Source organism: Ambystoma mexicanum, chromosome 9, assembly GCF_040938575.1.
Source record: "Ambystoma mexicanum isolate Mex_15411 chromosome 9, UKY_AmexF1_1, whole genome shotgun sequence".
Classification (NCBI taxonomy): Eukaryota; Metazoa; Chordata; class Amphibia; order Caudata; family Ambystomatidae; genus Ambystoma; species Ambystoma mexicanum.
The window spans coordinates 140,092,283-140,108,116 of record NC_090931.1 but is presented as its reverse complement, the minus strand read 5'-3'; the positions used below and the strand labels follow the sequence as shown (position 1 = coordinate 140,108,116).

General features: G+C 43.1%; 1 protein-coding gene across 1 annotated transcript in view; it reads right to left on the bottom strand.

Moving 5' to 3' along the window:
* Positions 1-1,441: 1,441 nt before the first annotated feature.
* Positions 1,442-15,834, bottom strand: part of POU2AF1 (POU class 2 homeobox associating factor 1) — a 258,429-nt gene continuing 244,036 nt past the window's right edge. The window contains exons 3-5 of the mRNA XM_069614313.1: positions 7,660-7,702; positions 7,299-7,570; positions 1,442-2,086 (exon numbers count right to left, since the gene is read on the bottom strand). Coding sequence (XP_069470414.1) covers positions 1,766-2,086; positions 7,299-7,570; positions 7,660-7,702 — 636 coding nt within the window. The 3' untranslated portion in view covers positions 1,442-1,765. The remainder of the gene's footprint in view (positions 2,087-7,298; positions 7,571-7,659; positions 7,703-15,834) is intronic.

Here is a 15,834-nt window from a genome sequence, read left to right as displayed (position 1 = left end):
GGAACGAAGAGTGCGAGTAGGAATATAGTGCACAAACTTTGTTGTAGATACTCAGGACCAATGCCGTAAAAAGCCTGGTGGACCACACACATATATTTAAACAAAATCCTAGCCTCAACCACACGACCCTTAAATATCCACAGTACAGCCATTCGAAAATTTGGCAGCTTTGGCGGCCTATGAATATTTGTGGATCACTTGTAGAGCGGGCGAACTGTGCCAAACTTGCCTTCTAACCATCCATCCTTTTTTAATACTTACTGTTTTGCCTTGAGGAATGGTGCCAGTGCTAATTGGCACATAGAAATGGAAAAATACGTCTTCTAGCACTCGTGGGCAACCTCGTTCGAATTAGAATATCGTCAGAGCTAGAGAAAGAAAACAAAATATATTTTCTGTTCCTAGCATGGGCAGGTGCTGGAGATAGGAGCACTTTTTTGTTTCTATTACCAGTACAAGCAACTCACTTATGCAGAAAGAGTCTAGCACCAGGGTATACCTGTTCTGGAAATAGGGGGGGTAAAGATGTATATAGAAGCAAGTATGTTTCTATTTCTAGCATGAGCACTAGTTTGACATAGAATAAAATCTAGGTCAGCGAGCGATGGCAATCTGCCGTTTACATTTCTGCGTCTGCGAATTGCTGAAAATGTTTGAAAGGAACTTCCAACCAAGTGGAATTGGAGTGTTTTGAATAATCTCAAACTGGTTCAAGCATGAATAATTATGACAGAAATGCATTATGCAAATGCCGTGCAGTATAATGGACAATATGATGGAATGGTCATCTTATTTTTAAAAGTATTCAATAATGGGCCCGTTCCTGACTTCACACTATGGGCCTCATCACGGTTTGGGCGGTAACCATTAAATGCAGCGTTAATGCTATTACTGCCACATTTAAGTGTCCGTGCAATCCTGAGCATGGGCTCAGTGCGGGAGATAAATGCGCCGGAGCAATGCGCATTTTCTGCGCTATTAGCGCCGGCTCTATAGGGCCCCCCCTAACCCCATTGGGAAAGGGCAATAACCGTTACCACGCTACCCGTGATCCGGCGCTAATAGCTAATAGCGCCAGACCGGGTAACGCTAATGCTATTTGCCCTGGCGGTATTGCAGCAGTATTACTGCCGGGATACAGCCTAACCCGTGATGAGGCCCTATCCTTTTTAGTTGCATTGCTTGCTGGCAAATCTCACAATCACGTCCCCATCATTATTATAGAGTGAGGCCCTGCCAGAATCAGAAACTGTTTCTGATATTTTCAGGCTATCACTTTTTATTTAGTTGTGTACAGGACTCTGTTGTCCTTCTGTCTTACTAAAGGCATAACCAAATAAATAAAATAAAATTTAATTCAGTGTACACATAAATCTCTACAACCAACCCATTACTGCACGAAAGCTTCCTAAAAACAAATAACTATCTTGGTAACTTTCCCTTCAAATATAGCCCTTTCTTTATTGAGTTTATGTTAAAATAATAAATGAAAAAGCAGTTTTCCTGAGTACATGAATCACCTTTTGGAAAATAAAATACCACCGTGGTATCATTGTATCCAAATAACTCATCACACGGGCGAGCAAATTGAAACTAATCTCAAAACTAACATAAAAAGAAGGAACAGTTATGTCACATATTCCAGTGTTCTTTGGGAACCACGTGTGAACCAGATGCAGTTAAAATGAATCACAAGATGATAAACAATGTGTTTTTTTTTTCAAAATGGCTGCCTCATGCCAAATGTCCCAATCAAAGAATAGCCCTAAAACCCTCCCAAAGAGAGGGCGCTCTTTAAAACAAAGTTTTCATTCTCTTCATTTTCTGGCTGGAGCAGTTTTTCGATGGCTATAGAGCTGGTTTCTTGTCGTTCTTCGTCCACCTGCTGTGGTATTGTTGGGTCAGGTACTGAAAAAGGGAAGGGGGCGAGCTGTGTCTCCGCAGCTGTGGAGGGAGGGGCTTGGTACTGCAGGGTTGCCGCAGGGAGAGTTGAAATAGACTGATAATAAGGCTGAAAGTAAGTGACGGGTGTGTGCTGTTCTGAAAATTCAAGAGGCGTCACAACTCCAGTCGGCGTGTTTCTTGACTGTTAAGAAGAAACGAAAACAATGGTGAGATTATGTTTCACCTACATAGGACGCAAAATTTGACTTTTCTGTTATTTAGTTTATTCTAAGAATATGTACTTGAACTTGGAAGACTGCTGTTCTTGATCTTCTCATCAATTAGCACCCTGAGAAGGTGGCACAGCCAATCTGGTTCTGCGGATCACAGGCTGAAACCACTGATCTCAGCTTGCGTTCCCTGGAACCCGCAGGCTGCCTCCCCCTCCCTGGACCTCCATCTACTCCTCACTCCTCACTTCCCCGATTGTGGCTGCCTCTACTTCTCTCTGTCTCCCTTTGCTGGCCGCAACAGAAATGGAAGAGGGGCTCCATAAGGAGCCCCGCCTTCCATCTCTGTGGTGGCCACCTTTGAACTGTGATTTCCATAAATGAACACGACAGACCCTGCTATCAGCACCCCCCGGTTACCGCTTTGGTAACGCAGGGTGCTAATGGTATTAGTTACCCGTTACCCTCTGTCTACACAGAGGGTAACGTCCGGGCCCATATCCCCAGGTATGCCCGTGGAATGGGTTACTAACGCCATATTGCATCCTTATCACAACCAACCCACTGAAAGAGATGCGAGTGATACAGTATTCTGGAATCTCCATATCCACTTCCCACCACCAACTTTCCACACCTACAATGTCTGGAAGCCTGGGCTCTCCCATTAAGCCCTGTCATGATGCAATTTTCTATTTTATCAGAACAATGGCAATTCATTATGAAATGGGTTTACCCTGTCTGCCCCTGCATAGCGCTTTCAAATATATTTTTACATTTCCATCTTCCACGCTGCCAGCAATTCCCTTCACCGCTACTTGGGAACCGCTGCTGTCGGCTGTGGAGGACTCCTCTATTGCCCCTCATGGGGTTGCTACTGCTATCTGTTCTCATGCAGGTTTGTCACTGTTATCAGGCTCACAGGCGCTCTCCCACTGCATGTTACCCCGAGTTAGGATATTCTGCTACTTCACCCTGCTTGGTACCCACTGCTGTCTGCTCCTGTGTGTCTTCCCCGATGTCCACCCCTTTGATTTAGGATGCTGTGCTGCACGATTCTCACTGCCAGGGATAAGAGCCCACTTAGCTGCTTGTCAAGACTTGTTCTCACAATGGCACTACCTGAAGAGCAAAACTGCAAGGATGGCTTCACAGATACAACAGTTAAATGTTCCAAAAGGTCAAAGGGATCTCCGATGTCTTCACCCAGCAGAAACACACTAAAAATATATCACCACTATCTTCACACAGCACATAAACACTCAAAATATATCACCACTATCTTCACACAGCACTAACACACTCATAATCTTCACTGTCTTCACCCAGTACTAAAACACTCAACATCTCCACTGTCTTGAACCAGCACTAACACACTCATAATCTCCACTGTCTTCACCCAGCACAAACACACTCAAAATACATCTCCACTGTCTTCACCCAGCACAAACACACTCAGAATAAATCTCCACTGTCTTCACCCAGCACTAACACACGCATAATCTCTACTCCCTTCACCCAGCACCAAACCACTCAAAATCTCCACTGTCGTCAGCCAACACTAACAGACTCAACATTTCCACTGTCCTCCCCCCACACTAACAGACTCAATCTCTCAACTTTCTTCAACCAACACTAACACACTCAAAACCTACTTTCTAACACACAAGCATACAAGATGAAGTCACCCAGACATGGCAATTGAACATTCCCTCCCAGCACATATTGAACTTCAGAACACTAAAGCCCTGCTGCCAAAACATATATGACAGTCCTGACCAACACCCTCACACTATGGGCACACACGGCTCCTCTCTGGATACAGATATCTCGTGTTCTCTTGACACAAACCACTAAGAAACAGACTCACACACACTGTACCCAGCTACTTTCAGAGTCTATGCATCAACACCGACACCAAAACTACCTCACATTTCTCCTCTATCTCTACTAACCAACTCCAGCCCACATCACTTTAGTTGCTCACAATACCAAAAGATCATGCAGTTGGTAGTGTAACATGGCATAAAACACAAAATAGCATAGCACAATAGCCCCTGCTTGGTTTTTATCTCTCTGTGTTTTTCACTCTGCTCACATCACATGGAAATGTGGAGAAAGAGGAGTGGTCCCCTGGCCCACAATAGTTTGCGCTTGAGTAGATGAGTGCATTTGTTTTTCCTGTGAATGCTTTTCTTTATTATTCATACAATACCTTGTATGTAATTTCAGGACGCAGGGTAAAATCCAGCAATTTCTCTGTCCTTTTACTGGCCACACACCGAGGGGCTAATAGGTAAAGGAATTGGGGTCCTAAACCGCTGTTTTGGAAGAACCAGAAGATTCCTGGGAAAATGACCAGGGATTCTGACCACCCGAGGAGCAATGTTCTTTGACCACTAAGCATTTTGCTGATGGACAGAACGGACGAGGCCCCACTGCGCACAGAACCCGTGCAAGATAATGTAAGACATAATACTAGTCTGACGCTGCACCCCACATCCCTAAGGTGGAGTACTTGTGACCGATGTTTCCACATTCTGGGAACCACTACCTTTCAAACCTTCAATCCTTGCAGCACAAGCAGCACAATGTATCTATTGAGAGAAAGATGGGAGAAAAGAGAGAGAGAGACACTGAAAGAGGAAGAGTGAGAAGTAGTAGACATGTGAGGTGTCCACACAGGCCAGCAGGAGGAAAAAGTTACACAGGCCATCAGAAGAAGAAGATTACACCAGTGTTCTCTAAAGTATGTAGCTTAAAGGGGGAATCGGTGCAAGGGGACTCATTCCTCCTCCATCGAGCTATGACATGGCCATTGACCCAAGAGGTGGTCTTTAACTCATTGAAGTTACCCATTGCATTATCTCATCTCTCCATGGCTGTGACCGTGTATGCTCCTAAGCATCCTATTAGCTTCTGACCAGAAAAGTGAAGATGTTTTAGAGAAACAATGGACATTTTGTATGGATATTTAGTTGGCCTGGAATTGAGTGCTACTTTTTAAAAATTATGAAGAATTGTACGGTGTGCAGTAACAGAGACACGATGTAGATGATATTTTCTCTTATGATTCGTCTGCAGTAATTAGAAAACTGTTTTTTTATCTAGAAAGGTGGACGCTGAGGTTATTTAACGATTTTGCCATACAGTGACAAATACAGATAAACTTTGGTCATGGCAGGATATTCATTGAATTTGAAATAGTTTATGTCTGCTTTCACATCCCATCCACTGCAAAGATCGAAAACATTTTCAAAGAGGAATTCTTAATTAATAAGATAAATCATTTATTCTATGCTCGTTGTGTTCTCTAACTGCATTTACCTTGCACACATTCTGCTCTGTTTTTTTCCCCCCTTAGGAAAAGTTGCTATCAATTGTCTACTGCTCTTTGAGAACTGCATCACTTAGAAAGTGTCTATTCCTACAAACATTTAGAATACATTTCATAATTTTTTGAAACCTTGACTGGAGGTTCACGGCACCTGGTTCCACAAGCATGCAATCTATCACAAAATATGCATTCCTTTTTTTATACACGCTATATTTGTTTGTCTCACCTGCATCACCTTTCCCCGTTCTCTTAACCTTTTTTTTTTGCCTTTTCCTCTGCATGCTAATATCTCGTGGTCACGAACAGGCACACAATGCATGACAAGCCTTTAGGTTCTCAAAGACAACCAACCGTGGAAAGTTGGTGCTGTATAACATCTTCATACAATTACACAAATACTTTAACTTAATGTAGGCATTTGCCATAAATATGGTGTGTATCATCCTCAGGGAGTTGGGCTAATGGAAAGGATGAATCAGGTTGTAAAGGATTATTTTTGCAAAGATAGCAGACAACTGTAATACAAGGTAATCCATGACTGCAATTTCAACTGCAAACTCAATTAAAAATATTCATATTTTGACCATTTCATCTGCAGCATTCCAAACAAGCAATGACTTCATATTTGTACCACGAGTATTCCATCATAGGTTACATTATTGAACAATAGTTAGCTGTACATTGTGCTGTGTTTCTGAAAAAAGGCTTTGCTTAACACACTGTTGATGGTTTGGTATGGTATGGTATTGTTAATTATGAATAGAATGGATTTACGTCATTAAATGGAAGGACCCTTTCAAAGTTGCTCTGTGGCAACACATTTATCATAGTTTTCTGGACTAGGGGAGTTCCAAGGGATTTTAGAGAAAAGATGATTAAATCAGGAGGGATTGAAGACAAGGTATAGCCATGGCGTTGGAGAGGAAACACAAGGTGTCCCATGAATTTAAAAAATGCTGTAAGAGAGAGAATACTCTTTGTGTTTCAGTGTTGTTAAGTTTGGTAATACATTGTCTAGCTATTCTGAGCCTACATGAGTGGACACTCCTAAAAGATTTACTGTCTTTTCAAAGCATGGAAGGTATTGTATTGTAGTTGTGAAAAAATGTCAATGGTAAACTTGAGGTGCATTAGAGGCAGGCACAGGAAATGTTGTGATAGAGATCATCTCAGGCAGTCATGTTGATCACCATGTTTTTGCCATTTGGGGAGGAGTGTTGTCTGAGTAAAAGAATAGAGGATATATTTCAAAAGAGGGTGCAGAATCCTAGAATATATAATTGCGAAAGCAGAGTGAGTTGAAGCTTGCAAAGCAAAACTAGGATAAAAAATGTTGTCAGGTCCATATATAGATTTACAGATGGATAGCTATCATCTATCGGGATATGTTCCACTCAGGAGTTCAAAGTAAGAATAGAAAAAAAGGAATGAAGCTCAAAATGTCTATTGTGTCACTTGGAACTATAAGGTGAAATTCATACCATACTTGAAAGCTACCATCTACAGTGTTTTAATTTAAAAATAATCATTCCACCACTTTTCATCCGCTGTGTTGCCTCTTGTATACCTGGAATGCAGTGGGTTTAGTGTGGAAGCCTGAGAGTAATATACACAACATAAACATACCATAAGCATACCAGTTTCTGCCTTCACTCTCCCTGAACAACCAAAATAAAACTTAAACATCCTTGCAGAGAAAATGCTGCATCATCCTCCCTTAAGAAGAACATTATTAATCCTTCATGTTAAATTGAATGCATTGCTTATCACTACAATTTCCAAATTTCCACTTTTATGTATTCAATTTTAGCAAGGCAGAATAATCATTGTGCTAAGTTATTACTTCTTACCATAAAGTTAGTGAGAAGTGGCTGTGAAGTGTATGTCAGCACAGAAGAAGGACCAACGACGGTGTAGCTGGGACACATTGGCTGCACATACATGTCTCCAGTGAACGGACAGCCGATAGCTTCATGAGGGATGTAATCCGTGCAAGTTGCCCATTGCGTCAAGGGCTGTAGACTAGCAGACGACGGCTGGGTGATCCAACCAGTGTACAGACCCCCATCGTCTGTAATTGGCAATGAGGAACTTGTTACAGATAAATCTAAACAGTGTGGGTCTGGAGAGATCATAAAGATAGACTAGTATTAGTATTTACATAAGAATAAGGACATTAATGAAAAATAAAGCAAATATGTTCACTGTTACCAATAGTTGAATATCCTGAAATCGGCTGATGTGGCAGTATCACCTAAAGAATAGAGAAAATCTGTGTTTACTGAAGCGTATTCTTTATAATGTGCATGATATCCTGTATGAATGGCCCATTTAAGGCATTTAAAACATTTGTGAAAAACATGCCAATTGTGCTGCAAATTTGAAAACTTTGATCCACTGTCTCAATTGTCAACTAAGGGAGAATGCTCAAAACCTTCACTCGTATACTTACAAGTAACGTTTATCTTTATAGACCCAAAATAAGAAAGATTATGTTTATTCAAGCAAAGTTTTGATCTGCTCAATTTATACCAACCCTAGTCTATTTTTGCACCACCATATGGTACAGAGTTGGTTGAACACACTTTCACCATCCAACATTTTCATGAGGATAAAAGTGGGATATCAGATTTGATAGTTAGTTAACACAAATATATGTTTCTGTTTAGTATCAATTCTTAATTTGACGTAGTCCGATGTCTGACTATAGTTTGATTCTAAAGCTGTGGGAAGATGTTGGGTGAGGATTCAATGAAAAATATCTGAGTATGGGAATTCTTCATCCCAGACAATATTCAAAAATTAAAGTTCTTTGTAACCTGAGTACATTTCAATCAAGACAAAATGGCATCATTAAGTCAAAGAGATTTTAAAGAATATTGCTGATTTAATGATAATCAGTAACTAATTTGATGGCTCACACCCATTGATAAGACATATATGGTCCCCATATATTACAGAACTTATTATAATGTCTTTGCCATTTTCTATTGCTCTCTACTTAAATCCAGGTGAGATAGATGAACTCTATTAGTTTATTAATTCTGAGGGGGTTGTGCTATTAAGACAGTGTTATCAAAAATAAGTGTTGTGGTCAGCAATCATTGTGGTATTTAAAATGTAGGCAGGATAACATGAACATATGTAAGGTTGGGAAATATTGTAGCTGTTTTTGGTGAATAAACTCTGGATATTGATGGTTGCAAAGAGGGGCAGAACTAAGTAGAATACATTTCTAGTTTACTTGTTGATTGACTATATCTTAGGCTAATGCTTATCTAATTGTTTAACATGTTAATTCTGTGTGTAATGTGCCCAGACTAATATTATTTGCTAAGCATGTAGGAATACATTTAACAATAATAGGCTGAGTTTGTTTTACATTGTGCTGCAGCTGATATCAATGGAAAGAAATATGTTTAAGTGAGACCTTTCTTCAAAGACTTTGGGCCTCATCACGAGTTGGGCAGTACCGCTGGCGCTAATAGCCCTACCGCCAAGCCCCCCGGAGCTATTAGCGCGGGATCACGGGTTTGGCGGAAGGGTTATTGCCCATTCCCCATTGGGCCCATTCGGGAATGCCTCATTCCCGATTGGGCCCAATGGGGAAAATTCACGCTATTACTGCCAGCAGATTTTCCGCTGGCGGTAATCACGCTGTAAATCGGCAATTTTGCTGCAGACTTCCCCCCAGCTGAGAGCTGGGGGAAATCAACCAAAGACATGATCTGGCGGACCTTTAAATTCAGCGGTAATAGCGCTACCGCCATATTTAAGGGTTACCGCCAGACTCGTGATGAGGCCCTTTGTCTTGTATAGGTCTGAATCGTCAAAATCCACCAGACCACTCAAATCTAGACTTTGCTCCATTGCATTGTTTGTCTATGTCATTACTTAGTCATTACCTTTTCAAAATGGCCTTTCCAATTCTTTCTGCTTAATCTGCTCAAATATAGCTATACTCCAATTTAATTCAACACTTTCAGGTAGTACAGGTTTCAGAAAGATAATCATGCAGCTTCGTTGATGTTGCCGATTTGCATACATTTTGAATTTCATGTCAACACTTCTCAATGGTCAAAATTAGGAGCAAAGTAATGTCACCATTCTTTTTTCAAAAGCTGGTTCTGGAACAAATAACTATGGATACTAAATGTATTTTTAATTTTTAGATATGAAAATGGGGATCTACCTCTTGACACCCATTGGGTCCACATCTGGTGCTCTGAGAAAGCTTTCCTGTATAATTGTTGCAACAGATTTATATTAGAGGAACATTTCACTATGGCGTTTTCCTGATCTGAGCCCCACCATTGACAATGCATCCAAGCTATAATGGTCAGCTGCTGGCATTAACACCCTGGGTGATGTTTCTTGATGGTACATTTTTTAGATTGGTCTTTCAAACTGAAGATTGGGAATGGTCTATTGCAGGCACTTCACTACAACCACATATGGCCACCATTTCAGGAGCATTGGTCAAAATTACCTGCTGAACCATCATTGCATGTACGTATCTCATATATTCTGATCTCCATTGGCAGGAGATGGTTAGCATCTGTCATGATTCCTGCCCCTCATGTCCCCAGCCCTCCAAGATGTCAGGCTGGAGCCAGGCCACAATCACCTACATGGCCCTCAAGGGCCTCTCCATCCCTCCAAAGACCTACTTGGAGTCAGACTTGGCGCTTGTGGCACCAGACTCACTCACTCCCATAGGATAACTTTGGGGATTGGACTTGACGTGCATTGATGGGGACAAGATTGATGCCCCCACATATTTCGGTTCCCAGAACTGCATGTGCAGTCTAGTCTTTTGGGTGTGGTTCAGCCCAGAGACACCTGGGATACCCAGGGACTATTTAAGCCACGCCCAGGCTGAGAAGCATGCTTTGTGTTTTCTGCACCTGAAGCGTGACACTCACTGTGTTCGGATCGTTCTCCAGTAGGCCTGCATCTTTCTTCTGCGCTCAGCTCCAGCAAGAACAATAATACCGTTAGGAACAGCCTTACCTTGCGGCGCTTCTGCCCATCATTCATCGCTCCTTCTGTTCTGCGGGCATCTTCGGCGGTGTCATTCCCATCCCGGCACACCGCTTCCTAAGGAAAAGGGAAAAGAACAGAAAAAAGGCATTAGTAAGCATTCAGCAAATCTTCGCTTATTTTTAAAGACTGTATGAGCTTCAAACGCTTACCTGAATCCCAGCCGCTCTGGGGGAACTCTGTCTCCAGAACTTCTCATCCATCTGCAAGAGAGAAAAGGCACTCCAGGTTAGCGTGGAAACACCTAGAGGCGTCGCATACTGCGCTTACTCACTGCATTTCTTTTTCATAACCGGCATCCAAACTGAAAACGTTGCGGCACCTAAAAGACACAGAAAAAGAAGGCAGTTCAATACAAATACGAAAGGGTCGCATCGCGCATCACGCTCTCACTCACCTTCAGCACTACTCATCTCAGCAGCACGTGGCCATCCCTGGACGCCGGCCATCATCGAAGGAAGGAAAGGAACGAAGTTAGAAAACTCTTCAAAAGACTCATTATACTTACTTGTCGGACTCTTGCCAGTAAAGTAACTAGGCAGCAACGAGCCTGCATCAATCAACGTGCCCCTGCACTGAAAGCAGGATGGAGAGCACACTTTCCAAGAAAACATGGTGAGCTGTGGATCAAAGAGAAGGATTGGACCCCAGGGAAGAAGGGTTTCAAGCACACAGAGACAATAGGGAGTTACACTCTACCAATCCTGTGTTTCAGGCCCAGTCTGCAGTCGAGTAGAATCCAGGGAAGGGTTTGAGGTCGTAAGAGGTCAGAACAGGCTGAGTGACGTCCCCGTGGATACCAGGTGAGAGTTACAGAACGCAAAGCCTCACATCAAAATACACCTGGGCGTCATGGAAACGTCAGAAACCGACCAGTTAGCCCACCTGTTGGGGCAGCTACGCTCCGAAGTACATGCAGCCAGGCAGGAGACCAACACCCTGAGGAGAGAGCTGATAGTAACCAAAGAACACACTGATGATTTAAGCCGGCAACTTCTCCAGTCACAAGCAGGGCATGCACCATTGCTGGGAAGCGTGCCCTCGATGCCAGCACCATCAGCCAATCCTGTTCAGATAACCGTTCCTGGGGCAGTTCCCTTGGCCCCGCTTGAACGATTTACGGGGGACCCAAGAGGTTTGCAACGTTCATGAACCAGTGCCGCCTGCACTTCCTCTGTAGACCAGGGGCCTTTCCGAATGACCAATCACGGGTCGCTTTTGTGCTATCCTACCTGAGTGGCAGCGCTGCGGACGGTACCCTTTGTGGCCCAAGATGATCCTTTGCTGCATGACTTCAGGGGCTTTCAGCAGGAGATGGAAAAGCTGTTCGCCCGTCGTACTCATGGGCAGGCATTATACAACAAACTTCTGTCCCTACGCCAAGGGAACCAAGACCTTTTAACATACATAGCCACGTTCAATAGACTCGTAGTTGAAGCAGAATGGCCAGTGGAGAAGAGAACCATGTTATTTCATCGGGAGTTGCGGGGGGAGCTCAAGGATGTTCTCGCACAAGTAGTGAACCCCCCGAAAGACTGCTCAGAATTCATTGACCTTGTTGTTCAACTGGATCATAGGTTGCAGGACTGAAGAGCAGATCGAACCAAACCGGACCCTAGCCCTATGTATGTGCGTGCAAAGGACAATATTGCCTGCACAACGGAAGGTTCTGGAGAAGCAATGTAAATCGGGAGGGTCAGATCCCCTTGACTAAAGCGGAAAGGGGTAAAAGGAGACAGCAGCAGTTATGTCTGTACTGTGGAAGGTCAGGTCATTTCCTTAAAGAGTACCCTGTGAAGCCACCAAGGAGGACGGTAGGGGCCACAGACAAGGAAGATACCATCAAGGAATCAGTAAACTCCCCAGCCTGGCAAGTGTAGGGGTCCACTTGTCGAGCGAAGAAAGTGAACTACAGACTTCCCATTTTGCACTATCTGTGGTCTTGATCAATCACCAACAATCATCTCGGATGCACGCAGTAAGAGCGTACATTGACAGTGGAGCCGTTGGGAATTACATCAACCAGGATCTTGCGGCAAAGATGGGACTTCCGTTATGCCCTAAATCAACCACTGACACTGTTACCACTGTCAATGGTACGTAAATAGCTTCTGGTCCAGTATCCCAATGCACTGCAGCTTTAACCCTTCTGTGCCAGGATGGACACCAAGAATCTATCGTTTTCAACCTCATCAAGGCACCACAGTTCTGGTTGATTTTGGGAATGCCATGGTTGGTAGCTCCCAATCCTCAAATCGATTGGCGAGCAAAAGAATTGGCCTTTCCCGAGACTTGCTTCCACCCATGTTATTGCCAAGAGAAACAACCAATAGACACCAGAACCTCCATGCTTGCAACTGCGGCAATCAGCACCCTACCAAGTGAATACCAGGACTTTCAAGATGTCTTTCAGAAAGACAGGCAATACCCTGCCACCGCATAGACCATACGAATGCCAAAATCGACCTGATACCCAGCGCACAAATCCCTTGTGGGCGAATTTACACACTCACAAAACCAGAAAACCAGCACCAGAAGGCCTATCTTGACACAATTGTAAACATAAAGATATATCCCACCCTGCATCAAAAATAATCTCTATGGAAACAATTTTCGAGGTGATCACTCAGTTGTTATTTTCCAGGTGACCTTTAAATAGCACCAATCATCTAATTGAATTACTTCTGAACATCTTAGAATAATTGAGCTGGTTGGAGAGAGAAAACATTTTCAAATAACATGTGCTTTTTAATTCATGTTGTTCAAAAAAATAAAGAACATTAATACAAAGATTACTCAGTGTTCAACCAAAATGTATTCCATAATAAACATCATAATCAAATGAGAAGCATTTATCTTCATGCTTCATCACAAAAGACATTCAACAATCTGACAAACAATAATTAAAATTTCAAATTGTGACATTAAAAAATGAATTTTGAAAGGGAAAACTTATTATTAAATTCCCTAATATGACCCCCTATAGTGGGTGTCTAGAGAAAGGCTCCCTGTATCTTTTCCGTGTAGCTATTCTGTACGGAAAATGAGGCCAAAGTTAGTGCTAGTTCCAAACAAGAAAAATATTCTTGGTTCTGGGGCTTGAATTTTGCCATATATCTGGGTCTTGTATAGTAAAAAAATGATTTGCCACAATACCTGGCCAACGGGTTCATCCGTCCCTCGAAGTCTCCAGTCACAAGCAGGGCAGGCACCATTGCCAGGAAGCGTGCCCTCGATGCCAGCACCATCAGCCAATCCTGTTCAGATAACCCTTCATGGGGCAGTTCCCTTGGCCCCGCTCAAACGATTTACGGGGGATCCCAAGAGGTCTGCAACGTTCATGAACCAGTGCCGCCTGCACTTCCTCTGTTGACCCGGGGCCTTTCCGAATGACCAATCACGGGTCGCTTTTGTGCTATCCTACCTGAGTGGTAGCGCCGCGGACTGGTCTGTACCCTTTGTGGCCCAAGATGATCCTTTGCTGCATGACTTCAGGGGCTTTCAGCAGGAGATGGAAAAGCTGTTCGCCCGTCGTACTCATGGGCAGGCATTAGACAACAAACTTCTGTCCCTACGCCAAGGGAATCAAGACCCATTAACATACATAGCCACATTCAATAGACTCGTAGGTGAAGCAGAATGGCCAGTGGAGAAGAGAACCATGTTATTTCATCAGGGGTTGCAGGGGGAGCTCAAGGATGTTCTCGCACAAGTAGTGAACCCCCCGAAAGACTGCTCAGAATTCATTGACCTTGTTGTTCAAATGGATCATAGGTTGCAGGACTGAAGAGCAGATCGAACCAGACTGGACCCTCGCCCCATGTTTGTGCGTTCAAAGGATAATATTGCCCACACAACGGAAGGTTCAGGAGAACCAATGCAAATCAGGGGGGTCAGATCCCCCTTGACTAAGGCGGAAAGGGATAAAAGGAGACAGCAGCAGTTATGTCTGTACTGTGGAAGGTCAGGTCATTTCCTTAAAGAGTGCCCTGTGAAGCCACCGAGGAGGCCGGTAGGGGACACAGACAAGGAAGATACCATCAAGGAATTGGAAAACTCCCCAGCCCGGCAAGTGTAGGGGTCCACTTGTCGAGAGAAGAAAGTGAACTACAGACCTCCCATTTTGCACTATCTGTGGTCTTGATCAATCACCAACAACCATCTCGGATGCACGCAGTAAGAGCGTACATTGACAGTGGAGCCGTTGGGAATTACATCGAACAGGATCTTGCGGCAAAGATGGGACTTCCGTTATGCCCTAAATCAACCACTGACACTGTTACCACTGTCAATGGCACGTAAATAGCTTCTGGTCCAGTATCCCAATGCACTGCAGCTTTCCCCCTTCTGTGCCAGGATGGACACCAAGAATCTATCGTTTTCAACCTCATTAAGGCACCACAGTTCTGGTTGATTTTGGGAATGCCATGGTCGGTAGCTCCCAATCCTCGAATCGATTGGCGAGCGAAAGAATTGGCCTTTCCCGAGACTTGCGCCCACCCATGTTATCGCCAAGAGAAACAACCAATAGACACCAGAACCTCCATGCTTGCAACTGCGGCAATCAGCACCCTACCAAGTGAATACCAGGACTTTCAAGATGTCTTTCAGAAAGACAGGCAATACCCTGCCACCGCATAGACCATACGAATGCCAAAATCGACCTGATACCCAGCGCACAAATCCCTTGTGGGCGAATTTACACACTCACGAAACAGAAAACCAGCACCAGAAGGCCTATCTTGACACAATTGTAAACATAAAGATATATCCCACCCTGCATCAAAAATAATCTCTATGGAAACAATTTTCGAGGTGATCACTCAGTTGTTATTTTCCAGGTGACCTTTAAATAGCACCAATCATCTAATTGAGTTACTTCTGAACATCTTAGAATAATTGAGCTGGTTGGAGAGAGAAAACATTTTCAAATAACATGTGCTTTTTAATTCATGTTGTTCAAAAAAACAAAGAACATTAATACAAAGATTACTCAGTGTTCAACCAAAATGTATTCCATAATAAACATATCATAATCAAATGAGAAGCATTTATCTTCATGCTTCATCACAAAAGACATTCAACAATCTGACAAACAATAATTAAAATTTCAAAGTGTGACATTTAAAAATGAATTTTGAAAGGGAAAACTTATCATTAAATTCCCTAATAAGACCCCCTATAGTGGGTGTCTAGAGAAAGGCTCCCTGCATCTTTTCCGTGTAGCTATTCTGTACGGAAAATGAGGCCAAAGTTAGTGCTAGTTCCAAAAAAGAAAAATATTCTTGGTTCTGGGGCTTGAATTTTGCCATATATCTGGGTCTTGTATAGTAAAAGAATTCT